At 75.2% G+C, this 27118-nt stretch overlaps 1 protein-coding gene across 4 annotated transcripts in view; it reads right to left on the reverse strand.

The window, feature by feature from the left end:
• Positions 1-27118, reverse strand: part of DNMT3A (DNA methyltransferase 3 alpha) — an 83986-nt gene that overhangs the window by 44383 nt on the left and 12485 nt on the right. For all 4 annotated transcript variants that reach the window (XM_068936611.1, XM_068936612.1, XM_068936609.1 and 1 more), the window contains exon 2: positions 5452-5556. In XM_068936611.1, the coding sequence (XP_068792712.1) occupies positions 5452-5496 (45 nt within the window). In that variant the 5' untranslated portion in view covers positions 5497-5556. The remainder of the gene's footprint in view (positions 1-5451; positions 5557-27118) is intronic.

Here is a 27118-nt window from a genome sequence, read left to right on the forward strand (position 1 = left end):
GCAGGGCTCGTCGGCTGTGCACACACAGATACACCACAACATCCAGCCCCGCAGGGCTCTCCGGCTGTGCACGCACAGGTACACCACAACATCCGGCCCCGCAGCGCTCTCCGGCTGTGCACACACAGATACACCACAACATCCGGCCCCGCAGGGCTCTCCGGCTGTGCACACACAGATACACCACAACATCCGGCCCCGCAGGGCTCGTCGGCTGTGCACACACAGATACACCACAACATCCGGCCCCGCAGGGCTCTCCGGCTGTGCACGCACAGGTACACCACAACATCCGGCCCCGCAGCGCTCTCCGGCTGTGCACACACAGATACACCACAACATCCGGCCCCGCAGGGCCCTTTAGCTGTGCACGCACAGATACACCACAACATCCGGCCCCGCAGGGCTCTCCGGCTGTGCACACACAGATACACCGCAACATCCGGCCCCGCAGCGCTCTCCGGCTGTGCACACACAGATACACCGCAACATCCGGCCCCGCAGGGCTCTCCGGCTGTGCACACACAGATACACCGCAACATCCGGCCCCGCAGGGCTCTCCGGCTGTGCACGCACAGATACACCACAACATCCGGCCCCGCAGGGCTCTCCGGCTGTGCACACACGGATACACCACAACATCCGGCCCCGCAGGGCTCGTCGGCTGTGCACGCACAGATACACCACAGCATCTGGCCCCGCAGGGCTCTCCGGCTGTGCACACACAGATACACCACAACATCCGGCCCCGCAGGGCTCGTCGGCTGTGCACGCACAGATACACCACAGCATCTGGCCCCGCAGGGCTCTTTAGCTGTGCACACACAGATACACCACATCATCCGGCCCCGCAGGGCTCTCCGGCTGTGCACACACAGATACACCACAACATCCAGCCCCGCAGGGCTCTCCGGCTGTGCACGCACAGGTACACCACAACATCCGGCCCCGCAGCACTCTCCGGCTGTGCACACACAGATACACCACAACATCCGGCCCCGCAGGGCTCTCCGGCTGTGCACACACAGATACACCACAACATCCGGCCCCGCAGGGCCCTTTAGCTGTGCACACACAGATACACCACAACATCCGGCCCCGCAGGGCTCTCCGGCTGTGCACACACAGATACACCACAACATCCGGCCCCGCAGGGCTCGTCGGCTGTGCACACATGGATACACCGCAACATCCGGGCCCGCAGGGCTCGTCGGCTGTGCTTACATGGCTGTACCACAACCCTGGCCCCACACAGACAGCTACACTGTGACATCCAGCCCCATGGAGCTCTTCAGCTGTGCACACACAGATACACTGCAACACCCGGCCCCACGGGGCTCTCCAGCTCGGCACACATGGCTACACCATGACACCCGGCCCCGCACACACAGATACACCACAACATCCGGCCCCGCAGGGCTCTCTGGCTGTGCACACACGGCTACACCACAACACTGCCCCCCTACACAGCTACACTGCGACACCCAGCCCTGCAGGGCTCTCCAGTTGTGCATATATGGCTACACTGTGACGCCCGGCCCCGCACAGACAGCTGCACTGCAATGCCTGGCCCCACAGTGCTCTCTGACAGTGCATGTACAGCTACACCACAACACCAGCCCCACAGACACAGCTACACTGTGACAACTGGCCCTGCACACACAGCTGCACCCAGCCCCACAGGACTCTCCAGCTGTACACATATGGCTACACAACACCCAGCCTCGCAGGGCTCTCCAGCTGTGCATGCACAGCTACATTGTGATTCCCAGCCTCGTGGGGCTCTCGAGCTGTGCACACACAGCTACACCGTGACATCTGACCCTGCAGGGCTCTTCGGCTGTGCACACACGGCTACAATGTGACAACCAGCTCCACCAGACTCTCTGGCTGTGCATACATGGCTACATCACAACACCCGGCCCCGTAGGGCTCTCCGGCTGTGCACACATGGCTACAATGTGACAACCAACTCCACTGGACTCTCTGGCTGTGCATACACGGCTACATCACAACACCTGACCTCGCAGGGCTCTCCGGCTGTGCACACACGGCTACAATGTGACAACCAGTTCCACCAGACTCTCTGGCTGTGCATACACGGCTACATGACAACACCCGACCCCGCAGGGCTCTCCGGCTGTGTACACATGGCTACAATGTGACACTTGGCCTTTCGGGCCTCTCTGGCTGTGCACACACGGCTACACCAAGACGCCCAGCCCTGCATGGCTCTCCGGCTGTGCATGCAGGGCTACACTGCAATTCCCGGCCCCGCAGGGCTCTCCTGCTGCGCACACATGGTTACGATGTGACACCCAGCCCTGCGGGGCTCTCCGGCTGTGCACACACGGCTACACCGCGCCACCCGGCCCCAGCGGCGGAGGCTCCGGCTGCCTCCGCGCCGGCCTGGCGGGAGCGGCGTGCTGGGGCAGAGCCGCCCTGCCCAGGGCTCTGCTCACCTGGCTGGGAACGACACCCCCCCAGGCGAAATACCTCCCGACACCTGGGAAAACACAAGGTCGGGTTTCAACCGCGAGGGAAGGGCTTCCTGCCGCCGCCCCGCGCCGGGCACCTGCCGGGCCTCCGAGAGGGTCCGCGTCCTGGCGCTGGCCCCTGTTCCCGCCCCGTGAGCCCCGTCTGCATCCCGCGGGAGCCGGCACGGCGCGGCGGTCCCAACGCCGCTGGCACGGCGCGGCGGAGCGGAGCTCCGGCCGGTGCTCGGCGCTGCTCTGCAAAGTGCCTGCCCGCCAGCCGGCCCTGGAAGAGTTAACCAGCTCGCCCAGCACCCGCATCAGCCCCCCGTCCCCGGGGGTCCCGCTGGCCGGTGGCTCCTCTCCCCGGGGACCTGGCCTGGCCCCGGCCACCGGCCTCCCTGGAGGAGCCTGGGCCACGGGACTCTCCAGCTGGGAAGGATATTTATAGCAACCCGCAGGCGGCTGGGGCTTTCCCCTTGCAAACAAGCGCGGAGACGCTCCGCTGGCAGCGCCAGCTCCGTCTCGCTTGGCAGCGAGGAGCTGGCGCAGGCAGCCCGAGCGGGACGGGGCGGCGACTGCAAGCCGGGGGCTCGCGCCTCCTCCCGCCTCTTCTTGCAGGAGGCACCACGTGCACCGAGCGCGGACGGGTGCAGTGCCCCAACCCCGGGGGTCCGTGGGACGAGGACCGTCCGGCACTGCGCAGCCGCTCTGAGCCCGGCCGGGCCTCGTGGCACCACTGCAATGCACCGATTAACGCTAATCATCATCGGGTGCAGAGGGACACGGAGCTGGAAGGAGGCAGCGGGGGCGGGCAACGACTGCGGCGGTCCCCAAATGCAGCTGGGGGAGGGCAGGAGGCTCCCACCGGGGACGACGCAGCTGCCAGCGGGGCAGCAACAGCCAACGCGCCGGCGAGGCACTGGTCTCCTGGACGGACAAGCCGAGGAAACGGCACCGGCACGGCGTACTTTAGGACAAGGGTCCCGGAGGAAGGGTCCCTCTTGCCACCTTCCCGAGCGCAACCGCAGAGCAGCCCGGGTCACGTCGGGTTGCTCCGAAGGCGGCCAGCGCCGACCCCCTTCCCTCGGAGGGGGCTCCCGGAGCCTCCTGCTCCGATGGTCAGAAACCTCCCGGTTTCCAGGCTCGGTCTATTCCTGGCCGACTTATCCCCGTTTGTCCCGGTGCCAGTATTGTTCTTCCACTGAAATAGCTCCTCTCCCTCCCCAGCACTTACCTCCCACCCGGCTGTATTTATAGCCCGCGCTCAGATCCCCTCCGCCTGCCTGGCCGGGCTCGGCTCCCCCCGCGCCAGGGCTGCCCCCAGCCGCGTGCCGCCCCGCTGCGGCGTCCTCGGCCCCGCCGAAACGCGGCTCCGGGGCACGGCCAAGGGCAGAACTGGCCCTTTTTGCAGCTGCACCGTTCGGCAGCAAACGCTCCCCGGCCCTTCTTGCTCCCCGGTAGCAACCTCGGTTTGCAGCAGAGCCCGCCGGCAGCTCTGCCCCTCCGCCACCTCCCGTCGGAGGGGAAGGGGCAGGGAAGGGGAACCCATCCGAGCGGGCCGGGTGCCCGACCCGGGACGCGCTCCAAGGAACGGAGCGCGCCAACGCTGCAACGTGCCCAACCGCAGCCGCACGCGGGCTCCCGCGCCGGCAAAGGCTCCTCCGGCCACCTCGGTTTGCATCCGGTGGGAGACCACGCGTGCCTCTCCTTTGGGATCGCCAAGAGGAACGTCTACTCCTGTTTCCAATACTACGTTGGCGGGAGTCCCCTTGCAGTGCCCTTTGCTGCCCGTGCAACGGGAAGCTCAGCACGAGCACGGATGGCCACGCAGGGCCCCACGCCGGCTCGCCGAGGGAGGCCAGAAGGTCCCTAAACGGCCGTTTTCCTCCCCAAGTCCTCTGCACCTGCTGCCCTGCTGAAGCCCGGCTCCCCTGCAAGCATCGCCGGGCCCTGCACGCCCGCTGCTCCCAGCACCCTGCCCCAAGGACGCCTGCCCGGAGGAGCTCCGCCGCGGCCAGCACCGACCGCGCCACCACGGTCTCACCCAGCGACCGCTGCTGACGCCGTGCGGCTTGCCCGTGGCTCGGCCCCGCTCCGTGCCCCGCTCCCCTGCGCCGTCCCCATCCCTCGTCCCCTCCAGCCTGAGCTCCCGGACACGCGGCCGAGCTCGCCGGGGGCACCCGGCTCCCGGTGCCCTGCAGCGGCGGGGAGCATCCGGGCATCGCGGACCGCGCTGGCAGGAGCACGGCCAGCGCCGGGGAAGGGATTTCCACCGCCCGGCTCCCGTGCAACCGCACCCAGCGCACTGTGCCTGGTCTGGATGCCGCGGTGCCAGGCGGAGCTGGGCTGCCGGGCTGGCTGGGGCGGGAGCTCGGGATGCTCGAGGCAGAGGCACGGCCCGCAGAGGCGAAGGGGGCCCTTGGCTACGGCGACGCCAGAGCCTGGACGCGCAGGGCAGGCGCGAGCTGGGAAACTCCAACGGGATGCAAGGAAAAAGCGCTTCCCTGGAGGGGTGCACGCCTGGGACAGGACCCGGAGTGGGGATCAGCATCCCTGACGATGCCGCCCCGAGGCGGGCGAGGGGCACGGCGCGACTGGCCCCGCTCCTCGTCCGGGGCTGGGGGGAAGCCAGCAGCGCCCACCGGCTCTCAGCCACGGGAGAAGCCACCACGGGTCCCGCGAGCCCCTCGCCGGCTCCCCAGCCACCTCCGCCCGGACCACGGCAGCGGCACGGTGCACCCGCGGGTGCCGGCTGGGAGACGGGTGAGCTCGGCGCCGGACCCCGTCGGACACGGCAGCCCCGACGCGACCCTGGGCACCGCGCGGGGCTCTCGCCATCGTCTAGTGCAAAAGCGGCACGCAGGGAGCAAGTCGCCGGCCGCGCTGCAACGCCCGCCTGGCCCCCGGCCCCGTGCACGGCGCCCACGCCGGCCGAGCACCCCGGCCCGGGGCTCCGGCGTGCCCGCGCGCTCACCTGGGCATGTTTGCGTTTGCGCCCCGGCCGCCCGGCTTTCCTCATGGGCGTCCCCGGATCCTGCTTCTCTTCCTTGCTCGGGTTCTCCTCCGGCTCCTCTTCCCCCTGCCAGCGGGACAGAGAGAGGACGGTTACGGCGCCCGCGCCGCAGACGGCGGCCAGCCGGCACGGCACGACGCCGCTGCCGCCCGGCTCTCCGGCCGCAGCCCCGCAGCACGGCACGGCGGGCGGCAAAGCGGGCGGCGCAGCACCCGGGGGCGAGCGCTGCAGGGCCCGGCAGCAAGGATGCCAAAAGGGGCCCCGGCGGGAGCCAGGCGGGCGGCGGGGACGTGCCGCGCTGCAGAGGCTCAGGGCGGCTGGGCGCAGCGCGGCAGGGCTGGGGCGCTCGGCAGGGCGTCGATAGGGCGGCACGGCGGGGCGGCGCGGAGCACAGCGCACCCAGCACCGCGGCCCGCGCCACGGCACGTGCCGGACGCCCACACGCGCTGGCGCCCGGCCCGCGCTGCTGCACGACGGCGCGCCCCGCGGCGAGGGCGGCGCAGGCACCTCGGCACTGCACGGAGCAAGCACAGACGCATACAAGCTCTGCGGGCACCCGAAGGTGCGGGAGCGATGGGGAGCTGGGAACCCCACGGCTTGGCCCCAAACCACCTGCAAGACACCTGCGGAGACCTCTGCGCCGCGGCTATCTGTGAAGGAGTAGGGCAGGAGCAGGAGCAGGGGCAGGGGCAGGGGCAGGGCAGGGGCAGGGGCAGGGCAGGGGCAGGAGCAGGGGCAGGGGCAGGGGCAGGGGCAGGGCAGGGGCAGGAGCAGGAGCAGGAGCAGGAGCAGGAGCAGGGCAGGGGCAGGAGCAGGGGCAGGGGCAGGGCAGGGGCAGGGGCAGGGCAGGGGCAGGAGCAGGGGCAGGGGCAGGGGCAGGGGCAGGGGCAGGGGCAGGGGCAGGAGCAGGGGCAGGAGCAGGGCAGGGGCAGGGGCAGGAGCAGGGGCAGGGGCAGGGGCAGGGGCAGGGGCAGGAGCAGGGGCAGGAGCAGGAGCAGGGGCAGGGCAGGAGCAGGGGCAGGGGCAGGGGCAGGGGCAGGAGCAGGGCAGGGGCAGGGGCAGGAGCAGGGGCAGGGGCAGGGCAGGGGCAGGGGCAGGGGCAGGAGCAGGGGCAGGGGCAGGGGCAGGGGCAGGGGCAGGAGCAGGAGCAGGGGCAGGGGCAGGGGCAGGGGCAGGGCAGGGGCAGGGGCAGGGGCAGGAGCAGGGGCAGGAGCAGGAGCAGGAGCAGGGGCAGGGCAGGAGCAGGGGCAGGGGCAGGGGCAGGAGCAGGGGCAGGGGCAGGAGCAGGAGCAGGAGCAGGAGCAGGGGCAGGAGCAGGAGCAGGAGCAGGGGCAGGGGCAGGGCAGGGGCAGGGGCAGGGGCAGGAGCAGGAGCAGGAGCAGGGCAGGGGCAGGGGCAGGGGCAGGAGCAGGGGCAGGAGCAGGAGCAGGAGCAGGGGCAGGGCAGGAGCAGGGGCAGGGGCAGGGGCAGGAGCAGGGGCAGGGGCAGGAGCAGGAGCAGGAGCAGGAGCAGGGGCAGGAGCAGGAGCAGGAGCAGGGGCAGGGGCAGGGCAGGGGCAGGGGCAGGGGCAGGAGCAGGGGCAGGGGCAGGGGCAGGGGCAGGGGCAGGGGCAGGAGCAGGAGCAGGGGCAGGAGCAGGGGCAGGGGCAGGGGCAGGGGCAGGGGCAGGGGCAGGGGCAGGGGCAGGACAGGGGCAGGAGCAGGGGCAGGAGCAGGAGCAGGGCAGGGGCAGGGGCAGGGGCAGGGGCAGGGGCAGGGCAGGAGCAGGAGCAGGGGCAGGAGCAGGAGCAGGGGCAGGAGCAGGGGCAGGGCAGGGGCAGGAGCAGGGGCAGGAGCAGGAGCAGGGGCAGGAGCAGGGGCAGGGCAGGGGCAGGAGCAGGGGCAGGGGCAGGGGCAGGGGCAGGGGCAGGGGCAGGAGCAGGGGCAGGGCAGGGGCAGGGGCAGGGGCAGGGGCAGGAGCAGGGCAGGAGCAGGGCAGGGGCAGGAGCAGGAGCAGGGGCAGGAGCAGGGGCAGGGGCAGGGGCAGGGGCAGGGGCAGGGCAGGAGCAGGGCAGGGGCAGGGGCAGGAGCAGGGGCAGGGGCAGGGGCAGGGGCAGGGGCAGGAGCAGGAGCAGGGCAGGAGCAGGAGCAGGAGCAGGAGCAGGGCAGGGGCAGGGGCAGGGGCAGGGGCAGGGCAGGGGCAGGGGCAGGACAGGGGCAGGGGCAGGAGCAGGGGCAGGGGCAGGGGCAGGGGCAGGGGCAGCGCAGGGGCAGGGGCAGGAGCAGGGGCAGGAGCAGGGCAGGGGCAGGGGCAGGGGCAGGAGCAGGGGCAGGGGCAGGGGCAGGGGCAGGGGCAGGGGCAGGAGCAGGAGCAGGGGCAGGGGCAGGGGCAGGGGCAGGAGGAGGGCAGGGGCAGGGCAGGAGCAGGGCAGGAGCAGGAGCAGGGGCAGGAGCAGGGGCAGGGGCAGGAGCAGGGGCAGGGGCAGGGGCAGGAGCAGGGGCAGGGGCAGGGGCAGGGGCAGGAGCAGGAGCAGGGGCAGGAGCAGGGCAGGGGCAGGGGCAGGAGCAGGAGCAGGGCAGGAGCAGGAGCAGGAGCAGGGCAGGGGCAGGGGCAGGGGCAGGAGCAGGGGCAGGAGCAGGGGCAGGAGCAGGGGCAGGAGCAGGAGCAGGAGCAGGGCAGGGGCAGGAGCAGGGGCAGGGGCAGGAGCAGGGGCAGGAGCAGGGGCAGGGGCAGGAGCAGGGGCAGGAGCAGGAGCAGGAGCAGGGGTAGGGGCAGGGGCAGGGCAGGGGCAGGGGCAGGAGCAGGGGCAGGGGCAGGGGCAGGGGCAGGGGCAGGAGCAGGGGCAGGAGCAGGGGCAGGGGCAGGAGCAGGGCAGGGGCAGGGGCAGGGCAGGGGCAGGGGCAGGGGCAGGGCAGGGGCAGGAGCAGGAGCAGGGGCAGGAGCAGGGCAGGGGCAGGGGCAGGGGCAGGGGCAGGGGCAGGAGCAGGGGCAGGGGCAGGGGCAGGAGCAGGGGCAGGAGCAGGGGCAGGAGCAGGAGCAGGGCAGGAGCAGGAGCAGGGGCAGGAGCAGGGGCAGGGGCAGGGGCAGGGGCAGGGGCAGGGGCAGGGGCAGGAGCAGGGCAGGGGCAGGGGCAGGGGCAGGGGCAGGGGCAGGAGCAGGGGCAGGAGCAGGGGCAGGGGCAGGGGCAGGAGCAGGGGCAGGAGCAGGGGCAGGAGCAGGAGCAGGAGCAGGAGCAGGGCAGGAGCAGGAGCAGGGGCAGGAGCAGGGGCAGGGGCAGGAGCAGGGCAGGGGCAGGAGCAGGAGCAGGAGCAGGAGCAGGGGCAGGAGCAGGGCAGGGGCAGGAGCAGGAGCAGGAGCAGGAGCAGGGCAGGGGCAGGGGCAGGGGCAGGGGCAGGGGCAGGAGCAGGAGCAGGGGCAGGGGCAGGACAGGGGCAGGAGCAGGGGCAGGGCAGGGGCAGGAGCAGGGGCAGGAGCAGGGGCAGGGGCAGGAGCAGGAGCAGGGGCAGGAGCAGGGGCAGGAGCAGGGGCAGGAGCAGGAGCAGGAGCAGGGGCAGGGGCAGGAGCAGGGGCAGGAGCAGGAGCAGGGCAGGAGCAGGAGCAGGGGCAGGAGCAGGAGCAGGGCAGGGGCAGGGGCAGGAGCAGGGGCAGGGGCAGGAGCAGGGGCAGGAGCAGGGCAGGGGCAGGGGCAGGGGCAGGGCAGGGGCAGGGGCAGGGTAGGGGCAGGGGCAGGGGCAGGGGCAGGGGCAGGGGCAGGGTAGGGGCAGGGGCAGGGGCAGGAGCAGGAGCAGGGGCAGGAGCAGGGGCAGGAGCAGGGCAGGGGCAGGGGCAGGGGCAGGGGCAGGAGCAGGGGCAGGGGCAGGGGCAGGGGCAGGGGCAGGAGCAGGGGCAGGGGCAGGGGCAGGGGCAGGGGCAGGGGCAGGAGCAGGAGCAGGGGCAGGAGCAGGGCAGGGGCAGGGGCAGGGCAGGGGCAGGGGCAGGGGCAGGGTAGGGGCAGGGGCAGGGGCAGGGGCAGGGGCAGGAGCAGGAGCAGGAGCAGGAGCAGGAGCAGGGGCAGGGTAGGGGCAGGGGCAGGGGCAGGGGCAGGGGCAGGAGCAGGGGCAGGGGCAGGGGCAGGGGCAGGGGCAGGAGCAGGAGCAGGAGCAGGAGCAGGAGCAGGGCAGGGGCAGGGGCAGGAGCAGGAGCAGGAGCAGGGCAGGGGCAGGGGCAGGAGCAGGAGCAGGGGCAGGAGCAGGGGCAGGAGCAGGGGCAGGGGCAGGGGCAGGAGCAGGGGCAGGGTAGGGGCAGGGGCAGGGGCAGGAGCAGGGGCAGGAGCAGGAGCAGGAGCAGGGGCAGGGGCAGGGCAGGGGCAGGAGCAGGAGCAGGAGCAGGAGCAGGAGCAGGGGCAGGGGCAGGAGCAGGGGCAGGGCAGGAGCAGGAGCAGGGGCAGGGCAGGAGCAGGAGCAGGGGCAGGAGCAGGGGCAGGAGCAGGAGCAGGAGCAGGGGCAGGGGCAGGGGCAGGAGCAGGAGCAGGAGCAGGGGCAGGAGCAGGGGCAGGGGCAGGGGCAGGGGCAGGGGCAGGGGCAGGAGCAGGAGCAGGGGCAGGGGCAGGGCAGGGGCAGGGGCAGGGGCAGGGGCAGGGGCAGGGGCAGGAGCAGGGGCAGGAGCAGGGCAGGGGCAGGAGCAGGAGCAGGGGCAGGAGCAGGGGCAGGGGCAGGGGCAGGGGCAGGAGCAGGGGCAGGAGCAGGAGCAGGGGCAGGGGCAGGGGCAGGGGCAGGGGCAGGAGCAGGGGCAGGGGCAGGGGCAGGGGCAGGGGCAGGGGCAGGGGCAGGAGCAGGGGCAGGGGCAGGGGCAGGGGCAGGGGCAGGGGCAGGAGCAGGAGCAGGAGCAGGGGCAGGGGCAGGGGCAGGGGCAGGGGCAGGGGCAGGGGCAGGGGCAGGGGCAGGGCAGGGGCAGGGGCAGGGGCAGGGGCAGGGGCAGGAGCAGGAGCAGGGGCAGGGGCAGGGGCAGGAGCAGGGCAGGGGCAGGAGCAGGAGCAGGAGCAGGAGCAGGAGCAGGGGCAGGAGCAGGAGCAGGGGCAGGAGCAGGGCAGGGGCAGGAGCAGGGCAGGGGCAGGGGCAGGGGCAGGGGCAGGAGCAGGAGCAGGAGCTGGGGCAGGGGCAGGAGCAGGAGCAGGGCAGGAGCAGGGGCAGGAGCAGGGGCAGGAGCAGGAGCAGGGGCAGGGGCAGGAGCAGGGGCAGGGCAGGAGCAGGAGCAGGAGCAGGGGCAGGGGCAGGAGCAGGGGCAGGAGCAGGAGCAGGGCAGGGGCAGGGGCAGGGGCAGGAGCAGGGGCAGGAGCAGGAGCAGGGCAGGGGCAGGGGCAGGGGCAGGAGCAGGGGCAGGAGCAGGGGCAGGAGCAGGAGCAGGGGCAGGGGCAGGAGCAGGGGCAGGGGCAGGGGCAGGAGCAGGAGCAGGGGCAGGAGCAGGGGCAGGAGCAGGAGCAGGGGCAGGGCAGGGGCAGGGGCAGGAGCAGGAGCAGGAGCAGGGGCAGGGGCAGGAGCAGGAGCAGGGCAGGGGCAGGGCAGGGGCAGGGGCAGGGGCAGGGGCAGGAGCAGGGCAGGGGCAGGAGCAGGGGCAGGGGCAGGGGCAGGGGCAGGAGCAGGGGCAGGGGCAGGGGCAGGAGCAGGGGCAGGGGCAGGGGCAGGGGCAGGAGCAGGAGCAGGGGCAGGAGCAGGGCAGGGGCAGGGGCAGGAGCAGGAGCAGGGCAGGAGCAGGAGCAGGAGCAGGGCAGGGGCAGGGGCAGGGGCAGGAGCAGGGGCAGGAGCAGGGCAGGGGCAGGAGCAGGGGCAGGAGCAGGGGCAGGAGCAGGAGCAGGAGCAGGGCAGGGGCAGGAGCAGGGGCAGGGGCAGGAGCAGGGGCAGGAGCAGGGGCAGGGGCAGGAGCAGGGGCAGGAGCAGGAGCAGGAGCAGGGGTAGGGGCAGGGGCAGGGCAGGGGCAGGGGCAGGAGCAGGGGCAGGAGCAGGGGCAGGGGCAGGGGCAGGAGCAGGGGCAGGAGCAGGGGCAGGGGCAGGAGCAGGGCAGGGGCAGGGGCAGGGCAGGGGCAGGGGCAGGGGCAGGGCAGGGGCAGGAGCAGGAGCAGGGGCAGGAGCAGGGCAGGGGCAGGGGCAGGGGCAGGGGCAGGGGCAGGAGCAGGGCAGGGGCAGGAGCAGGGGCAGGGGCAGGGGCAGGAGCAGGGGCAGGAGCAGGGGCAGGAGCAGGAGCAGGGCAGGAGCAGGAGCAGGGGCAGGAGCAGGGGCAGGGGCAGGGGCAGGGGCAGGGGCAGGGGCAGGGGCAGGAGCAGGGCAGGGGCAGGGGCAGGGGCAGGGGCAGGAGCAGGGGCAGGAGCAGGGGCAGGGGCAGGGGCAGGAGCAGGGGCAGGAGCAGGGGCAGGAGCAGGAGCAGGGCAGGAGCAGGAGCAGGGGCAGGAGCAGGGGCAGGGGCAGGAGCAGGGCAGGGGCAGGAGCAGGAGCAGGAGCAGGAGCAGGGGCAGGAGCAGGGCAGGGGCAGGAGCAGGAGCAGGAGCAGGAGCAGGGCAGGGGCAGGGGCAGGGGCAGGGGCAGGGGCAGGAGCAGGACAGGGGCAGGGGCAGGACAGGGGCAGGAGCAGGGGCAGGGCAGGGGCAGGAGCAGGGGCAGGGGCAGGGGCAGGGGCAGGAGCAGGGGCAGGGGCAGGAGCAGGAGCAGGGGCAGGAGCAGGAGCAGGAGCAGGGGCAGGACAGGGGCAGGAGCAGGGGCAGGGCAGGGGCAGGAGCAGGGGCAGGAGCAGGGGCAGGGGCAGGAGCAGGAGCAGGGGCAGGAGCAGGGGCAGGAGCAGGGGCAGGAGCAGGAGCAGGAGCAGGGGCAGGGGCAGGAGCAGGGGCAGGAGCAGGAGCAGGGCAGGAGCAGGAGCAGGGGCAGGAGCAGGAGCAGGGCAGGGGCAGGGGCAGGAGCAGGGGCAGGGGCAGGAGCAGGGGCAGGAGCAGGGCAGGGGCAGGGGCAGGGGCAGGGCAGGGGCAGGGGCAGGGTAGGGGCAGGGGCAGGGGCAGGGGCAGGGGCAGGGGCAGGGTAGGGGCAGGGGCAGGGGCAGGAGCAGGAGCAGGGGCAGGAGCAGGGGCAGGAGCAGGGCAGGGGCAGGGGCAGGGGCAGGGGCAGGAGCAGGGGCAGGGGCAGGGGCAGGGGCAGGGGCAGGAGCAGGGGCAGGGGCAGGGGCAGGGGCAGGGGCAGGGGCAGGAGCAGGAGCAGGGGCAGGAGCAGGGCAGGGGCAGGGGCAGGGCAGGGGCAGGGGCAGGGGCAGGGTAGGGGCAGGGGCAGGGGCAGGGGCAGGGGCAGGAGCAGGAGCAGGAGCAGGAGCAGGAGCAGGAGCAGGAGCAGGGGCAGGGTAGGGGCAGGGGCAGGGGCAGGGGCAGGGGCAGGAGCAGGGGCAGGGGCAGGGGCAGGGGCAGGGGCAGGAGCAGGAGCAGGAGCAGGAGCAGGAGCAGGGCAGGGGCAGGGGCAGGAGCAGGAGCAGGAGCAGGGCAGGGGCAGGGGCAGGAGCAGGAGCAGGGGCAGGAGCAGGGGCAGGAGCAGGGGCAGGGGCAGGGGCAGGAGCAGGGGCAGGGTAGGGGCAGGGGCAGGGGCAGGAGCAGGGGCAGGAGCAGGAGCAGGAGCAGGGGCAGGGGCAGGGCAGGGGCAGGAGCAGGAGCAGGAGCAGGAGCAGGAGCAGGGGCAGGGGCAGGAGCAGGGGCAGGGCAGGAGCAGGAGCAGGGGCAGGGCAGGAGCAGGAGCAGGGGCAGGAGCAGGGGCAGGAGCAGGAGCAGGAGCAGGGGCAGGGGCAGGGGCAGGAGCAGGAGCAGGAGCAGGGGCAGGAGCAGGGGCAGGGGCAGGGGCAGGGGCAGGGGCAGGGGCAGGAGCAGGAGCAGGGGCAGGGGCAGGGCAGGGGCAGGGGCAGGGGCAGGGGCAGGGGCAGGGGCAGGAGCAGGGGCAGGAGCAGGGCAGGGGCAGGAGCAGGAGCAGGGGCAGGAGCAGGGGCAGGGGCAGGGGCAGGGGCAGGAGCAGGGGCAGGAGCAGGAGCAGGGGCAGGGGCAGGGGCAGGGGCAGGGGCAGGGGCAGGGGCAGGGGCAGGAGCAGGGGCAGGGGCAGGGGCAGGGGCAGGGGCAGGGGCAGGAGCAGGAGCAGGAGCAGGGGCAGGGGCAGGGGCAGGGGCAGGGGCAGGGGCAGGAGCAGGAGCAGGGGCAGGGGCAGGGGCAGGAGCAGGGCAGGGGCAGGAGCAGGAGCAGGAGCAGGGGCAGGAGCAGGAGCAGGGGCAGGAGCAGGGCAGGGGCAGGAGCAGGGCAGGGGCAGGGGCAGGGGCAGGGGCAGGAGCAGGAGCAGGAGCTGGGGCAGGGGCAGGAGCAGGAGCAGGGCAGGAGCAGGGGCAGGAGCAGGGGCAGGAGCAGGAGCAGGGGCAGGGGCAGGAGCAGGGGCAGGGCAGGAGCAGGAGCAGGAGCAGGGGCAGGGGCAGGAGCAGGGGCAGGAGCAGGAGCAGGGCAGGGGCAGGGGCAGGGGCAGGAGCAGGGGCAGGAGCAGGAGCAGGGCAGGGGCAGGGGCAGGGGCAGGAGCAGGGGCAGGAGCAGGGGCAGGAGCAGGAGCAGGGGCAGGGGCAGGAGCAGGGGCAGGAGCAGGGGCAGGAGCAGGAGCAGGGGCAGGAGCAGGGGCAGGAGCAGGAGCAGGGGCAGGGCAGGGGCAGGGGCAGGAGCAGGAGCAGGAGCAGAGCAGGAGCAGGAGCAGGGCAGGGGCAGGAGCAGGAGCAGGGCAGGGGCAGGGGCAGGAGCAGGGCAGGGGCAGGGGCAGGGGCAGGGGCAGGGGCAGGAGCAGGGGCAGGAGCAGGCAGGGGCAGGGGCAGGGGCAGGAGCAGGGCAGGGGCAGGGCAGGGGCAGGGGCAGGGGCAGGGGCAGGGCAGGGCAGGGGCAGGAGCAGGGGCAGGGGCAGGGGCAGGGGCAGGGGCAGGGCAGGGGCAGGAGCAGGGGCAGGAGCAGGGGCAGGGGCAGGGCGGAGCAGGGGCAGGGGCAGGAGCAGGGGCAGGGGCAGGGGCAGGGGCAGGGGCAGGGGCAGGGGCAGGGCAGGGGCAGGAGCAGGGGCAGGAGCAGGGCAGGGGCAGGGGCAGGGCAGGAGCAGGCAGGGGCAGGGCAGGGGCAGGGGCAGGGGCAGGGGCAGGGGCAGGGCAGGGGCAGGGGCAGGAGCAGGGGCAGGAGCAGGGCAGGAGCAGGAGCAGGGCAGGAGCAGGAGCAGGGGCAGGAGCAGGGGCAGGGGCAGGGGCAGGGGCAGGGGCAGGGGCAGGGGCAGGGCAGGGGCAGGGGCAGGGGCAGGGGCAGGGGCAGGGCAGGAGGCAGGGCAGGAGCAGGGGCAGGGGCAGGGGCAGGAGCAGGGGCAGGAGCAGGGGCAGGAGCAGGAGCAGGAGCAGAGCAGGGCAGGAGCAGGAAGCAGGGGCAGGAGCAGGGGCAGGGGCAGGAGCAGGGCAGGGGCAGGAGCAGGAGCAGGAGCAGGAGCAGGGGCAGGAGCAGGGCAGGGGCAGGAGCAGGAGCAGGAGCAGGAGCAGGGGCAGGGGCAGGGGCAGAGGGCAGGGGCAGGAGCAGGAGCAGGGGCAGGGGCAGGCAGGGGCAGGAGCAGGGCAGGGCAGGGGCAGGAGCAGGGGCAGGAGCAGGGGCAGGGACAGGAGCAGGAGCAGGGGCAGGAGCAGGGGCAGGAGCAGGGGCAGGAGCAGGAGCAGGAGCAGGGGCAGGGGCAGGAGCAGGGGCAGGAGCAGGAGCAGGGCAGGAGCAGGAGCAGGGGCAGGGGCAGGAGCAGGGCAGGGGCAGGGGCAGGAGCAGGGGCAGGGGCAGGAGCAGGGCAGGAGGCAGGGCAGGGGCAGGGGCAGGGCAGGGCAGGGGCAGGGGCAGGGAGGGGCAGGGGCAGGGGCAGGGGCAGGGGCAGGGGAGGGAGGGCAGGGGCAGGGGGCAGGGGCAGGGGCAGGGGCAGGGGCAGGGGCAGGGGCAGGGGCAGGGGCAGGGGCAGGAGCAGGGGCAGGAGCAGGGGCAGGAGCAGGGGCAGGGGCAGGGGCAGGGGCAGGGGCAGGAGCAGGGGCAGGGGCAGGGGCAGGGGCAGGGGCAGGAGCAGGGGCAGGGGCAGGGGCAGGGGCAGGGCAGGGGCAGGAGCAGGAGCAGGGCAGGGGCAGGGCAGGGCAGGGGCAGGGCAGGGGCAGGGGCAGGGGCAGGGCAGGGTAGGGCAGGGGCAGGGGCAGGGGCAGGGGCAGGAGCAGGAGCAGGAGCAGGAGCAGGAGCAGGGGCAGGGGCAGGGGCAGGGGCAGGGGCAGGAGCAGGGGCAGGGGCAGGGGCAGGGGCAGGGAGCAGGAGCAGGAGCAGGAGCAGGAGCAGGGCAGGGCAGGGGCAGGAGCAGGAGCAGGAGCAGGAGCAGGGGCAGGGGCAGGGGCAGGAGCAGGGGCAGGGGCAGGAGCAGGAGCAGGGGCAGGAGCAGGGGCAGGAGCAGGGGCAGGGGCAGGGGCAGGAGCAGGGGCAGGGTAGGGGCAGGGGCAGGGGCAGGAGCAGGGGCAGGAGCAGGAGCAGGAGCAGGGGCAGGGGCAGGGCAGGGCAGGAGCAGGAGCAGGAGCAGGAGCAGGAGCAGGGGCAGGGGCAGGAGCAGGGGCAGGGCAGGAGCAGGAGCAGGGGCAGGGCAGGAGGCAGGAGCAGGGGCAGGAGCAGGGGCAGGAGCAGGAGCAGGAGCAGGGGCAGGGGCAGGGGCAGGAGCAGGAGCAGGAGCAGGGGCAGGAGCAGGGGCAGGGGCAGGGGCAGGGGCAGGGGCAGGGGCAGGAGCAGGAGCAGGGGCAGGGGCAGGGCAGGGGCAGGGGCAGGGGCAGGGGCAGGGGCAGGGGCAGGAGCAGGGGCAGGAGCAGGGCAGGGGCAGGAGCAGGAGCAGGGGCAGGAGCAGGGGCAGGGGCAGGGGCAGGGGCAGGAGCAGGGGCAGGAGCAGGAGCAGGGGCAGGGGCAGCAGGGGCAGGGGCAGGGGCAGGGGCAGGGGCAGGGGCAGGGGCAGGGGCAGGGGCAGGGGCAGGGGCAGGGGCAGGGGCAGGGGCAGGGGCAGGGGCAGGGGCAGGGGCAGGGGCAGGGGCAGGGGCAGGGGCAGGGGCAGGGCAGGGGCAGGGGCAGGGGCAGGGGCAGGGGCAGGGGCAGGGGGCAGGACAGGAGCAGGGGCAGGGGCCAGGGCAGGAGCAGGGCAGGGGCAGGAGCAGGAGCAGGAGCAGGAGCAGGAGCAGGGGCAGGAGCAGGAGCAGGGGCAGGAGCAGGGCAGGGGCAGGAGCAGGGCAGGGGCAGGGGCAGGGGCAGGGGCAGGAGCAGGAGCAGGAGCTGGGGCAGGGGCAGGAGCAGGAGCAGGGCAGGAGCAGGGGCAGGAGCAGGGGCAGGAGCAGGAGCAGGGGCAGGGGCAGGAGCAGGGGCAGGGCAGGAGCAGGAGCAGGAGCAGGGGCAGGGGCAGGAGCAGGGGCAGGAGCAGGAGCAGGGCAGGGGCAGGGGCAGGGGCAGGAGCAGGGGCAGGAGCAGGAGCAGGGCAGGGGCAGGGGCAGGGGCAGGAGCAGGGGCAGGAGCAGGGGCAGGAGCAGGAGCAGGGGCAGGGGCAGGAGCAGGGGCAGGAGCAGGGGCAGGAGCAGGAGCAGGGGCAGGAGCAGGGGCAGGAGCAGGAGCAGGGGCAGGGCAGGGGCAGGGGCAGGAGCAGGAGCAGGAGCAGGGGCAGGGGCAGGAGCAGGAGCAGGGCAGGGGCAGGGCAGGGGCAGGGGCAGGGGCAGGGGCAGGAGCAGGGCAGGGGCAGGAGCAGGGGCAGGGGCAGGGGCAGGGGCAGGAGCAGGGGCAGGGGCAGGGGCAGGAGCAGGGGCAGGGGCAGGGGCAGGGGCAGGAGCAGGAGCAGGGGCAGGAGCAGGGCAGGGGCAGGGGCAGGAGCAGGAGCAGGGCAGGAGCAGGAGCAGGAGCAGGGCAGGGGCAGGGGCAGGGGCAGGAGCAGGGGCAGGAGCAGGGCAGGGGCAGGAGCAGGGGCAGGAGCAGGGGCAGGAGCAGGAGCAGGAGCAGGGCAGGGGCAGGAGCAGGGGCAGGGGCAGGAGCAGGGGCAGGAGCAGGGGCAGGGGCAGGAGCAGGGGCAGGAGCAGGAGCAGGAGCAGGGGTAGGGGCAGGGGCAGGGCAGGGGCAGGGGCAGGAGCAGGGGCAGGAGCAGGGGCAGGGGCAGGGGCAGGAGCAGGGGCAGGAGCAGGGGCAGGGGCAGGAGCAGGGCAGGGGCAGGGGCAGGGCAGGGGCAGGGGCAGGGGCAGGGCAGGGGCAGGAGCAGGAGCAGGGGCAGGAGCAGGGCAGGGGCAGGGGCAGGGGCAGGGGCAGGGGCAGGAGCAGGGGCAGGGGCAGGGGCAGGAGCAGGGGCAGGAGCAGGGGCAGGAGCAGGAGCAGGGCAGGAGCAGGAGCAGGGGCAGGAGCAGGGGCAGGGGCAGGGGCAGGGGCAGGGGCAGGGGCAGGGGCAGGAGCAGGGCAGGGGCAGGGGCAGGGGCAGGGGCAGGGGCAGGAGCAGGGGCAGGGGCAGGGGCAGGAGCAGGGGCAGGAGCAGGGGCAGGAGCAGGAGCAGGGCAGGAGCAGGAGCAGGGGCAGGAGCAGGGGCAGGGGCAGGAGCAGGGCAGGGGCAGGAGCAGGAGCAGGAGCAGGAGCAGGGGCAGGAGCAGGGCAGGGGCAGGAGCAGGAGCAGGAGCAGGAGCAGGGCAGGGGCAGGGGCAGGGGCAGGGGCAGGGGCAGGAGCAGGACAGGGGCAGGGGCAGGACAGGGGCAGGAGCAGGGGCAGGGCAGGGGGCAGGAGCAGGGGCAGGGGCAGGGGCAGGGGCAGGAGCAGGGGCAGGGGCAGGAGCAGGAGCAGGGGCAGGAGCAGGAGCAGGAGCAGGGGCAGGACAGGGGCAGGAGCAGGGGCAGGGCAGGGGCAGGAGCAGGGGCAGGAGCAGGGGCAGGGGCAGGAGCAGGAGCAGGGGCAGGAGCAGGGGCAGGAGCAGGGGCAGGAGCAGGAGCAGGAGCAGGGGCAGGGGCAGGAGCAGGGGCAGGAGCAGGAGCAGGGCAGGAGCAGGAGCAGGGGCAGGAGCAGGAGCAGGGGCAGGGGCAGGGGCAGGAGCAGGGGCAGGGGCAGGAGCAGGGGCAGGAGCAGGGCAGGGGCAGGGGCAGGGGCAGGGCAGGGGCAGGGGCAGGGTAGGGGCAGGGGCAGGGGCAGGGGCAGGGGCAGGGGCAGGGTAGGGGCAGGGGCAGGGGCAGGAGCAGGAGCAGGGGCAGGAGCAGGGGGGGGCAGGGGCAGGGGCAGGGGCAGGGGCAGGAGCAGGAGCAGGGCAGGGGCAGGGGCAGGGCAGGGGCAGGGGCAGGGGCAGGGTAGGGGCAGGGGCAGGGGCAGGGGCAGGGGCAGGAGCAGGAGCAGGAGCAGGAGCAGGAGCAGGAGCAGGAGCAGGGGCAGGGTAGGGGCAGGGGCAGGGGCAGGGGCAGGAGCAGGGGCAGGGGCAGGGGCAGGGGCAGGGGCAGGAGCAGGAGCAGGAGCAGGAGCAGGAGCAGGGCAGGGGCAGGGGCAGGAGCAGGAGCAGGAGCAGGGCAGGGGCAGGGGCAGGAGCAGGAGCAGGGGCAGGAGCAGGGGCAGGAGCAGGGGCAGGGGCAGGGGCAGGAGCAGGGGCAGGGTAGGGGCAGGGGCAGGGGCAGGAGCAGGGGCAGGAGCAGGAGCAGGAGCAGGGGCAGGGGCAGGGCAGGGGCAGGAGCAGGAGCAGGAGCAGGAGCAGGAGCAGGGGCAGGGGCAGGAGCAGGGGCAGAGCAGGAGCAGGGGCAGGGGCAGGGCAGGAGCAGGAGCAGGGGCAGGAGCAGGGGCAGGAGCAGGAGCAGGAGCAGGGGCAGGGGCAGGGGCAGGAGCAGGAGCAGGAGCAGGGGCAGGAGCAGGGGCAGGGGCAGGGGCAGGGGCAGGGGCAGGGGCAGGAGCAGGAGCAGGGGCAGGGGCAGGGCAGGGGCAGGGGCAGGGGCAGGGGCAGGGGCAGGGGCAGGAGCAGGGGCAGGAGCAGGGCAGGGGCAGGAGCAGGAGCAGGGGCAGGAGCAGGGGCAGGGGCAGGGGCAGGGGCAGGAGCAGGGGCAGGAGCAGGAGCAGGGGCAGGGGCAGGGGCAGGGGCAGGGGCAGGGGCAGGGGCAGGGGCAGGAGCAGGGGCAGGGGCAGGGGCAGGGGCAGGGGCAGGGGCAGGAGCAGGAGCAGGGCAGGGGCAGGGGCAGGGGCAGGGGCATGGGCAGGGGCAGGAGCAGGAGCAGGGGCAGGGGCAGGGGCAGGGGCAGGAGCAGGGCAGGGGCAGGAGCAGGAGCAGGAGCAGGGGCAGGAGCAGGAGCAGGGGCAGGAGCAGGGCAGGGGCAGGAGCAGGGCAGGGGCAGGGGCAGGGGCAGGGGCAGGAGCAGGAGCAGGAGCTGGGGCAGGGGCAGGAGCAGGAGCAGGGCAGGAGCAGGGGCAGGAGCAGGGGCAGGAGCAGGAGCAGGGGCAGGGGCAGGAGCAGGGGCAGGGCAGGAGCAGGAGCAGGAGCAGGGGCAGGGGCAGGAGCAGGGGCAGGAGCAGGAGCAGGGCAGGGGCAGGGGCAGGGGCAGGAGCAGGGGCAGGAGCAGGAGCAGGGCAGGGGCAGGGGCAGGGGCAGGAGCAGGGGCAGGAGCAGGGGCAGGAGCAGGAGCAGGGGCAGGGGCAGGAGCAGGGGCAGGAGCAGGGGCAGGAGCAGGAGCAGGGGCAGGAGCAGGGGCAGGAGCAGGAGCAGGGGCAGGGCAGGGGCAGGGGCAGGAGCAGGAGCAGGAGCAGGGGCAGGGGCAGGAGCAGGAGCAGGGCAGGGGCAGGGGCAGGAGCAGGGCAGGGGCAGGGGCAGGGGCAGGGGCAGGGGCAGGAGCAGGGGCAGGAGCAGGGCAGGGGCAGGGGCAGGGGCAGGAGCAGGGCAGGGGCAGGGCAGGGGCAGGGGCAGGGGCAGGGGCAGGAGCAGGGCAGGGGCAGGAGCAGGGGCAGGGGCAGGGGCAGGGGCAGGGGCAGGGCAGGGGCAGGAGCAGGGGCAGGAGCAGGGGCAGGGGCAGGGGCAGGAGCAGGGGCAGGGGCAGGAGCAGGGGCAGGGGCAGGGGCAGGGGCAGGGGCAGGGGCAGGGCAGGGGCAGGAGCAGGGGCAGGAGCAGGAGCAGGGCAGGGGCAGGGGCAGGGGCAGGGGCAGGAGCAGGGGCAGGGGCAGGGGCAGGGCAGGGGCAGGAGCAGGAGCAGGGCAGGGGCAGGAGCAGGAGCAGGAGCAGGGCAGGGGCAGGGGCAGGGGCAGGGGCAGGGGCAGGGGCAGGAGCAGGGGCAGGAGCAGGGGCAGGGGCAGGAGCAGGAGCAGGGGCAGGAGCAGGGCAGGGGCAGGGGCAGGGGCAGGGGCAGGGGCAGGGGCAGGGCAGGGGCAGGGGCAGGAGCAGGGCAGGGGCAGGAGCAGGGCAGGAGCAGGAGCAGGAGCAGGAGTAGGGGCAGGGGCAGGGGCAGGGGCAGGGGCAGGAGCAGGGGCAGGGGCAGGAGCAGGAGCAGGAGCAGGGGCAGGAGCAGGAGCAGGGCAGGGGCAGGGGCAGGAGCGGGCAGGGGCAGGGGCAGGGGCAGGGGCAGGGGCAGGAGCAGGGGCAGGGGCAGGAGCAGGAGCAGGAGCAGGGGCAGGAGCAGGGGCAGGGGCAGGAGCAGGAGCAGGAGCAGGGGCAGGGGCAGGGGCAGGAGCAGGGGCAGGGGCAGGAGCAGGGGCAGGAGCAGGGCAGGGGCAGGGGCAGGGGCAGGGGCAGGAGCAGGAGCAGGAGCAGGAGCAGGAGCAGGGGCAGGGGCAGGGGCAGGGGCAGGGGCAGGAGCAGGGCAGGAGCAGGAGCAGGAGCAGGAGCAGCGCAGGGGCAGGAGCAGGGGCAGGAGCAGGGCAGGGGCAGGGGCAGGGGCAGGGGCAGGGGCAGGAGCAGGAGCAGGAGCAGGAGCAGCGCAGGGGCAGGAGCAGGGGCAGGGGCAGGGGCAGGGGCAGGGGCAGGGCAGGGGCAGGGGCAGGAGCAGGGGCAGGAGCAGGAGCAGGGCAGGGGCAGGAGCAGGGGCAGGGGCAGGAGCAGGGGCAGGGGCAGGGGCAGGAGCAGGAGCAGGAGCAGGGGCAGGAGCAGGGGCAGGGGCAGGGGCAGGGGCAGGGGCAGGGGCAGGAGCAGGAGCAGGAGCAGGGGCAGGGGCAGGGGCAGGGGCAGGAGCAGGAGCAGGGCAGGGGCAGGGGCAGGGGCAGGGGCAGGGGCAGGAGCAGGAGCAGGAGCAGGGGCAGGGGCAGGGGCAGGGGCAGGGGCAGGAGCAGGAGCAGGAGCAGGGGCAGGGGCAGGGGCAGGGGCAGGAGCAGGAGCAGGAGCAGGAGCAGGAGCAGGAGCAGGGGCAGGGGCAGGGGCAGGGGCAGGAGCAGGGGCAGGGCAGGGGCAGGGGCAGGGCAGGGGCAGGGGCAGGGGCAGGGGCAGGAGCAGGGCAGGAGCAGGGGCAGGAGCAGGGGCAGGGGCAGGGGCAGGGGCAGGGTCAGGAGCAGGGCAGGAGCAGGGCAGGGGCAGGAGCAGGGCAGGAGCAGGGCAGGGGCAGGAGCAGGGGCAGGAGCAGGGGCAGGGGCAGGAGCAGGAGCAGGGGCAGGGGCAGGGGCAGGGGCAGGGCAGGGGCAGGGCAGGAGCAGGGCAGGGGCAGGGCAGGGGCAGGGGCAGGGGCAGGGGCAGGGGCAGGGGCAGGGGCAGGGGCAGGGGCAGGGGCAGGGGCAGGAGCAGGGGCAGGGGCAGGGGCAGGGGCAGGGCAGGGGCAGGAGCAGGAGCAGGGCAGGGGCAGGGGCAGGGGCAGGAGCAGGGGCAGGGGCAGGGGCAGGGGCAGGAGCAGGGGCAGGGGCAGGGGCAGGGGCAGGGGCAGGAGCAGGGGCAGGGGCAGGGGCAGGGGCAGGAGCAGGGGCAGGAGCAGGGGCAGGGGCAGGAGCAGGAGCAGGGGCAGGAGCAGGGGCAGGGGCAGGAGCAGGAGCAGGAGCAGGAGCAGGGGCAGGAGCAGGGGCAGGGGCAGGGGCAGGGGCAGGAGCAGGAGCAGGAGCAGGAGCAGGGGCAGGGGCAGGGGCAGGGGCAGGGGCAGGGGCAGGAGCAGGGGCAGGGGCAGGAGCAGGGCAGGAGCAGGAGCAGGGCAGGGGCAGGAGCAGGGGCAGGGGCAGGGGCAGGAGCAGGGCAGGAGCAGGAGCAGGAGCAGGGCAGGGGCAGGAGCAGGAGCAGGGGCAGGAGCAGGGCAGGGGCAGGAGCAGGGGCAGGGGCAGGGGCAGGGGCAGGAGCAGGGGCAGGGGCAGGAGCAGGAGCAGGAGCAGGAGCAGGGGCAGGGGCAGGGGCAGGAGCAGGAGCAGGAGCAGGAGCAGGAGCAGGAGCAGGAGCAGGGCAGGGGCAGGAGCAGGGGCAGGGGCAGGGGCAGGAGCAGGAGCAGGGGCAGGAGCAGGAGCAGGGGCAGGGGCAGGGGCAGGGGCAGGAGCAGGAGCAGGAGCAGGAGCAGGAGCAGGAGCAGGGGCAGGGGCAGGGGCAGGAGCAGGAGCAGGAGCAGGAGCAGGGGCAGGGGCAGGGGCAGGGGCAGGAGCAGGGGCAGGGCAGGGGCAGGGGCAGGGCAGGGGCAGGGGCAGGGGCAGGGGCAGGGGCAGGAGCAGGAGCAGGAGCAGGAGCAGGGGCAGGGCAGGAGCAGGGGCAGGGGCAGGGGCAGGAGCAGGAGCAGGAGCAGGAGCAGGGGCAGGAGCAGGAGCAGGGGCAGGGGCAGGGGCAGGGGCAGGAGCAGGAGCAGGGCAGGGGCAGGAGCAGGGGCAGGGCAGGGGCAGGGGCAGGGCAGGGGCAGGGGCAGGGGCAGGGGCAGGGCAGGAGCAGGGCAGGGGCAGGGCAGGGGCAGGGGCAGGGGCAGGAGCAGGAGCAGGGGCAGGAGCAGGGGCAGGAGCAGGAGCAGGAGCAGGGGCAGGAGCAGGGGCAGGGGCAGGAGCAGGGGCAGGAGCAGGGGCAGGGGCAGGAGCAGGGGCAGGAGCAGGGGCAGGGGCAGGAGCAGGGGCAGGGGCAGGAGCAGGGGCAGGAGCAGGAGCAGGAGCAGGGGCAGGGGCAGGGGCAGGGGCAGGGGCAGGGGCAGGAGCAGGGGCAGGGGCAGGAGCAGGGGCAGGGGCAGGGGCAGGAGCAGGGCAGGAGCAGGAGCAGGGCAGGGGCAGGAGCAGGGGCACGGCAGGGGCAGGGGCAGGGGCAGGAGCAGGGCAGGAGCAGGAGCAGGGGCAGGGGCAGGGGCAGGGGCAGGAGCAGGGGCAGGAGCAGGGCAGGGGCAGGAGCAGGGGCAGGGGCAGGGGCAGGGGCAGGAGCAGGGGCAGGGGCAGGAGCAGGAGCAGGAGCAGGAGCAGGGGCAGGGGCAGGGGCAGGAGCAGGAGCAGGGCAGGGGCAGGGGCAGGGGCAGGGGCAGGGGCAGGGCAGGAGCAGGGCAGGGGCAGGGCAGGGGCAGGGGCAGGAGCAGGGGCAGGAGCAGGGGCAGGGGCAGGGGCAGGGGCAGGAGCAGGAGCAGGGGCAGGGGCAGGGGCAGGGGCAGGGGCAGGGCAGGGGCAGGAGCAGGGGCAGGGGCAGGGGCAGGGGCAGGAGCAGGGGCAGGGGCAGGGGCAGGAGCAGGAGCAGGAGCAGGAGCAGGGCAGGGGCAGGGGCAGGGGCAGGGGCAGGGGCAGGAGCAGGAGCAGGGGCAGGGGCAGGGGCAGGGGCAGGGGCAGGGCAGGGGCAGGGGCAGGAGCAGGGGCAGGGGCAGGAGCAGGGGCGGGGCAGGGGCAGGGGCAGGAGCAGGGGCAGGGGCAGGAGCAGGAGCAGGGGCAGGGCAGGGGCAGGGGCAGGGGCAGGGGCAGGAGCAGGAGCAGGGGCAGGAGCAGGGGCAGGAGCAGGGCAGGGGCAGGGCAGGGGCAGGGGCAGGAGCAGGGGCAGGAGCAGGGGCAGGGGCAGGGGCAGGGCAGGAGCAGGGGCAGGGGCAGGGCAGGGGCAGGGGCAGGAGCAGGGGCAGGGGCAGGAGCAGGAGCAGGGGCAGGGGCAGGGCAGGGGCAGGAGCAGGGGCAGGAGCAGGGCAGGGGCAGGAGCAGGGGCAGGGGCAGGGCAGGAGCAGGGGCAGGAGCAGGGGCAGGGGCAGGGCAGGAGCAGGGGCAGGGGCAGGGCAGGGGCAGGGGCAGGAGCAGGGGCAGGGGCAGGAGCAGGAGCAGGGGCAGGGGCAGGGCAGGGGCAGGGGCAGGGCAGGAGCAGGGGCAGGAGCAGGGGCAGGGGCAGGGGCAGGGGCAGGAGCAGGGGCAGGGGCAGGGGCAGGGGCAGGGGCAGGAGCAGGAGCAGGGCAGGGGCAGGAGCAGGGGCAGGGCAGGGGCAGGAGCAGGAGCAGGGGCAGGGGCAGGGGCAGGGGCAGGGGCAGGGCAGGGGCAGGGGCAGGAGCAGGAGCAGGGGCAGGGGCAGGAGCAGGGGCAGGGCAGGAGCAGGGGCAGGAGCAGGGCAGGGGCAGGGGCAGGGGCAGGAGCAGGAGCAGGGGCAGGAGCAGGGGCAGGGCAGGAGCAGGGGCAGGAGCAGGGCAGGAGCAGGAGCAGGGCAGGGGCAGGAGCAGGGGCAGGGCAGGGGCAGGAGCAGGAGCAGGGGCAGGGGCAGGGGCAGGAGCAGGGGCAGGGGCAGGGGCAGGGGCAGGGGCAGGGGCAGGGGCAGGGGCAGGAGCAGGAGCAGGGGCAGGGGCAGGAGCAGGGCAGGAGCAGGAGCAGGAGCAGGGGCAGGAGCAGGGCAGGGGCAGGAGCAGGAGCAGGGGCAGGGGCAGGGGCAGGGGCAGGAGCAGGGCAGGGGCAGGGGCAGGAGCAGGGGCAGGGGCAGGGGCAGGGCAGGAGCAGGGCAGGGCAGGAGCAGGAGCAGGGGCAGGAGCAGGGCAGGGGCAGGAGCAGGGCAGGGGCAGGAGCAGGGGCAGGAGCAGGGCAGGGGCAGGAGGAGGAGCAGGAGCAGGGGCAGGGGCAGGAGCAGGGGCAGGGGCAGGGGCAGGGGCAGGGGCAGGGGCAGGGGCAGGAGCAGGGCAGGGGCAGGAGCAGGGGCAGGGGCAGGAGCAGGGGCAGGGGCAGGGGCAGGGGCAGGAGCAGGAGCAGGGCAGGGGCAGGAGCAGGGGCAGGGGCAGGGGCAGGGCAGGGGCAGGGGCAGGGGCAGGGGCAGGAGCAGGAGCAGGGGCAGGAGCAGGAGCAGGAGCAGGGGCAGGAGCAGGGGCAGGGGCAGGAGCAGGAGCAGGAGCAGGGGCAGGGGCAGGGGCAGGGGCAGGAGCAGGAGCAGGGCAGGGGCAGGAGCAGGGGCAGGGGCAGGGGCAGGAGCAGGGCAGGAGCAGGAGCAGGGGCAGGGGCAGGGGCAGGGGCAGGGGCAGGGGCAGGGGCAGGAGCAGGGGCAGGGGCAGGGGCAGGGGCAGGGGCAGGAGCAGGAGCAGGGCAGGGGCAGGGGCAGGGGCAGGGGCAGGAGCAGGGCAGGGGCAGGGGCAGGGGCAGGGGCAGGGGCAGGGGCAGGGGCAGGGGCAGGAGCAGGAGCAGGGGCAGGAGCAGGGGCAGGGGCAGGAGCAGGGGCAGGGGCAGGGGCAGGAGCAGGAGCAGGGCAGGGGCAGGGGCAGGGGCAGGGGCAGGAGCAGGGCAGGGGCAGGGGCAGGGGCAGGGGCAGGGGCAGGAGCAGCGGCAAGGGCAGGGCAGGGGCAGGGGCAGGGGCAGGGGCAGGGGCCGGACCCCGTGCTGTGCCCGCGCCCGGCGCTGGCAGCGAGTGGGAAGGCAGCGTGGGCGGCCGTGCAGGAAGGTGTCCCTGGGGGGATGAACCTGCTCCCAGCTCCCGCCCCACCTGTGTGCGGCAGCCGCCGAGGCGCCCTGAGGCCTGAGCAGCCGCCGCGGTCCCCGGCTGGCGCGGGCAGGCGATGCTCGGCCGCCGGCCGCCCCGGGGCCCCCCTGCAGCTCGGGGACAGCGGGGCTGGGGCGAGGGCTGCCCGGGGCCGGGACCCCCCAACGCGTCCCCCCCCCGAGGCCGGGATGGTTTCACCTGCTGCCCAGCGGATCCCGGCCGCGGCCCAGGCAGGAAGAGGCCGGTGGAGGGGGGAGCACGGGAAGGAGAAGGGGCCGGCGGGGGGGCTGGGAAAGGGAGAGGCCGGGGAGGGGATGGGAGCTGGCAGCCAGACAGCTCCCGACATCCAGCTGCGCTCGAGCGGCTCCGCGCCCCGCCAGGCGCCGGCCCGCCGCGCGGCCCCTGCGTGCACGCCGCGCTGCCGTGCATCAGCTTCCCGGCGCCTTGCACTAGCGTCAAAAAGGCGTGCGGGTTGCATCGGCGGGCCGGTGCAGCTCGAGCGCTGCAGCCCCGGGACGGGGAGAGCGGGGCACGGTTTGCAAACGCCGCTGCCCGCCGCGGGCGGGAGGAGCTGGGATGCAGCCGGGGCGGCGAGCAGGGCCGGTGCAGGGGGGCCAGCGGTGCAGCGGGCGCCCCCACCGCTGGCGGCTGAGTCATCCCCCCCACGGACCGCAGCGCCGCTCGGCTCCCGCGGGTCCAACGAAGCGGGGGGAAGCGATGCCGCTTGCCCCCCCCCCCCGGGGTCAGGCCGGGACAGCGCTGCTCGCCACACTGCAGCCAGCCCGTCCCGCTGGCTCGCGGCTTGCATGGGACGCGAGCCACGCGGCGACGCACAAAAAGCGCTAAAATACACCAAAAAGCTAAAGCA

The sequence above is a fragment of the Struthio camelus genome, chromosome 3 (genome assembly GCF_040807025.1).
Source record: "Struthio camelus isolate bStrCam1 chromosome 3, bStrCam1.hap1, whole genome shotgun sequence".
Lineage (NCBI taxonomy): Eukaryota > Metazoa > Chordata > Aves > Struthioniformes > Struthionidae > Struthio > Struthio camelus.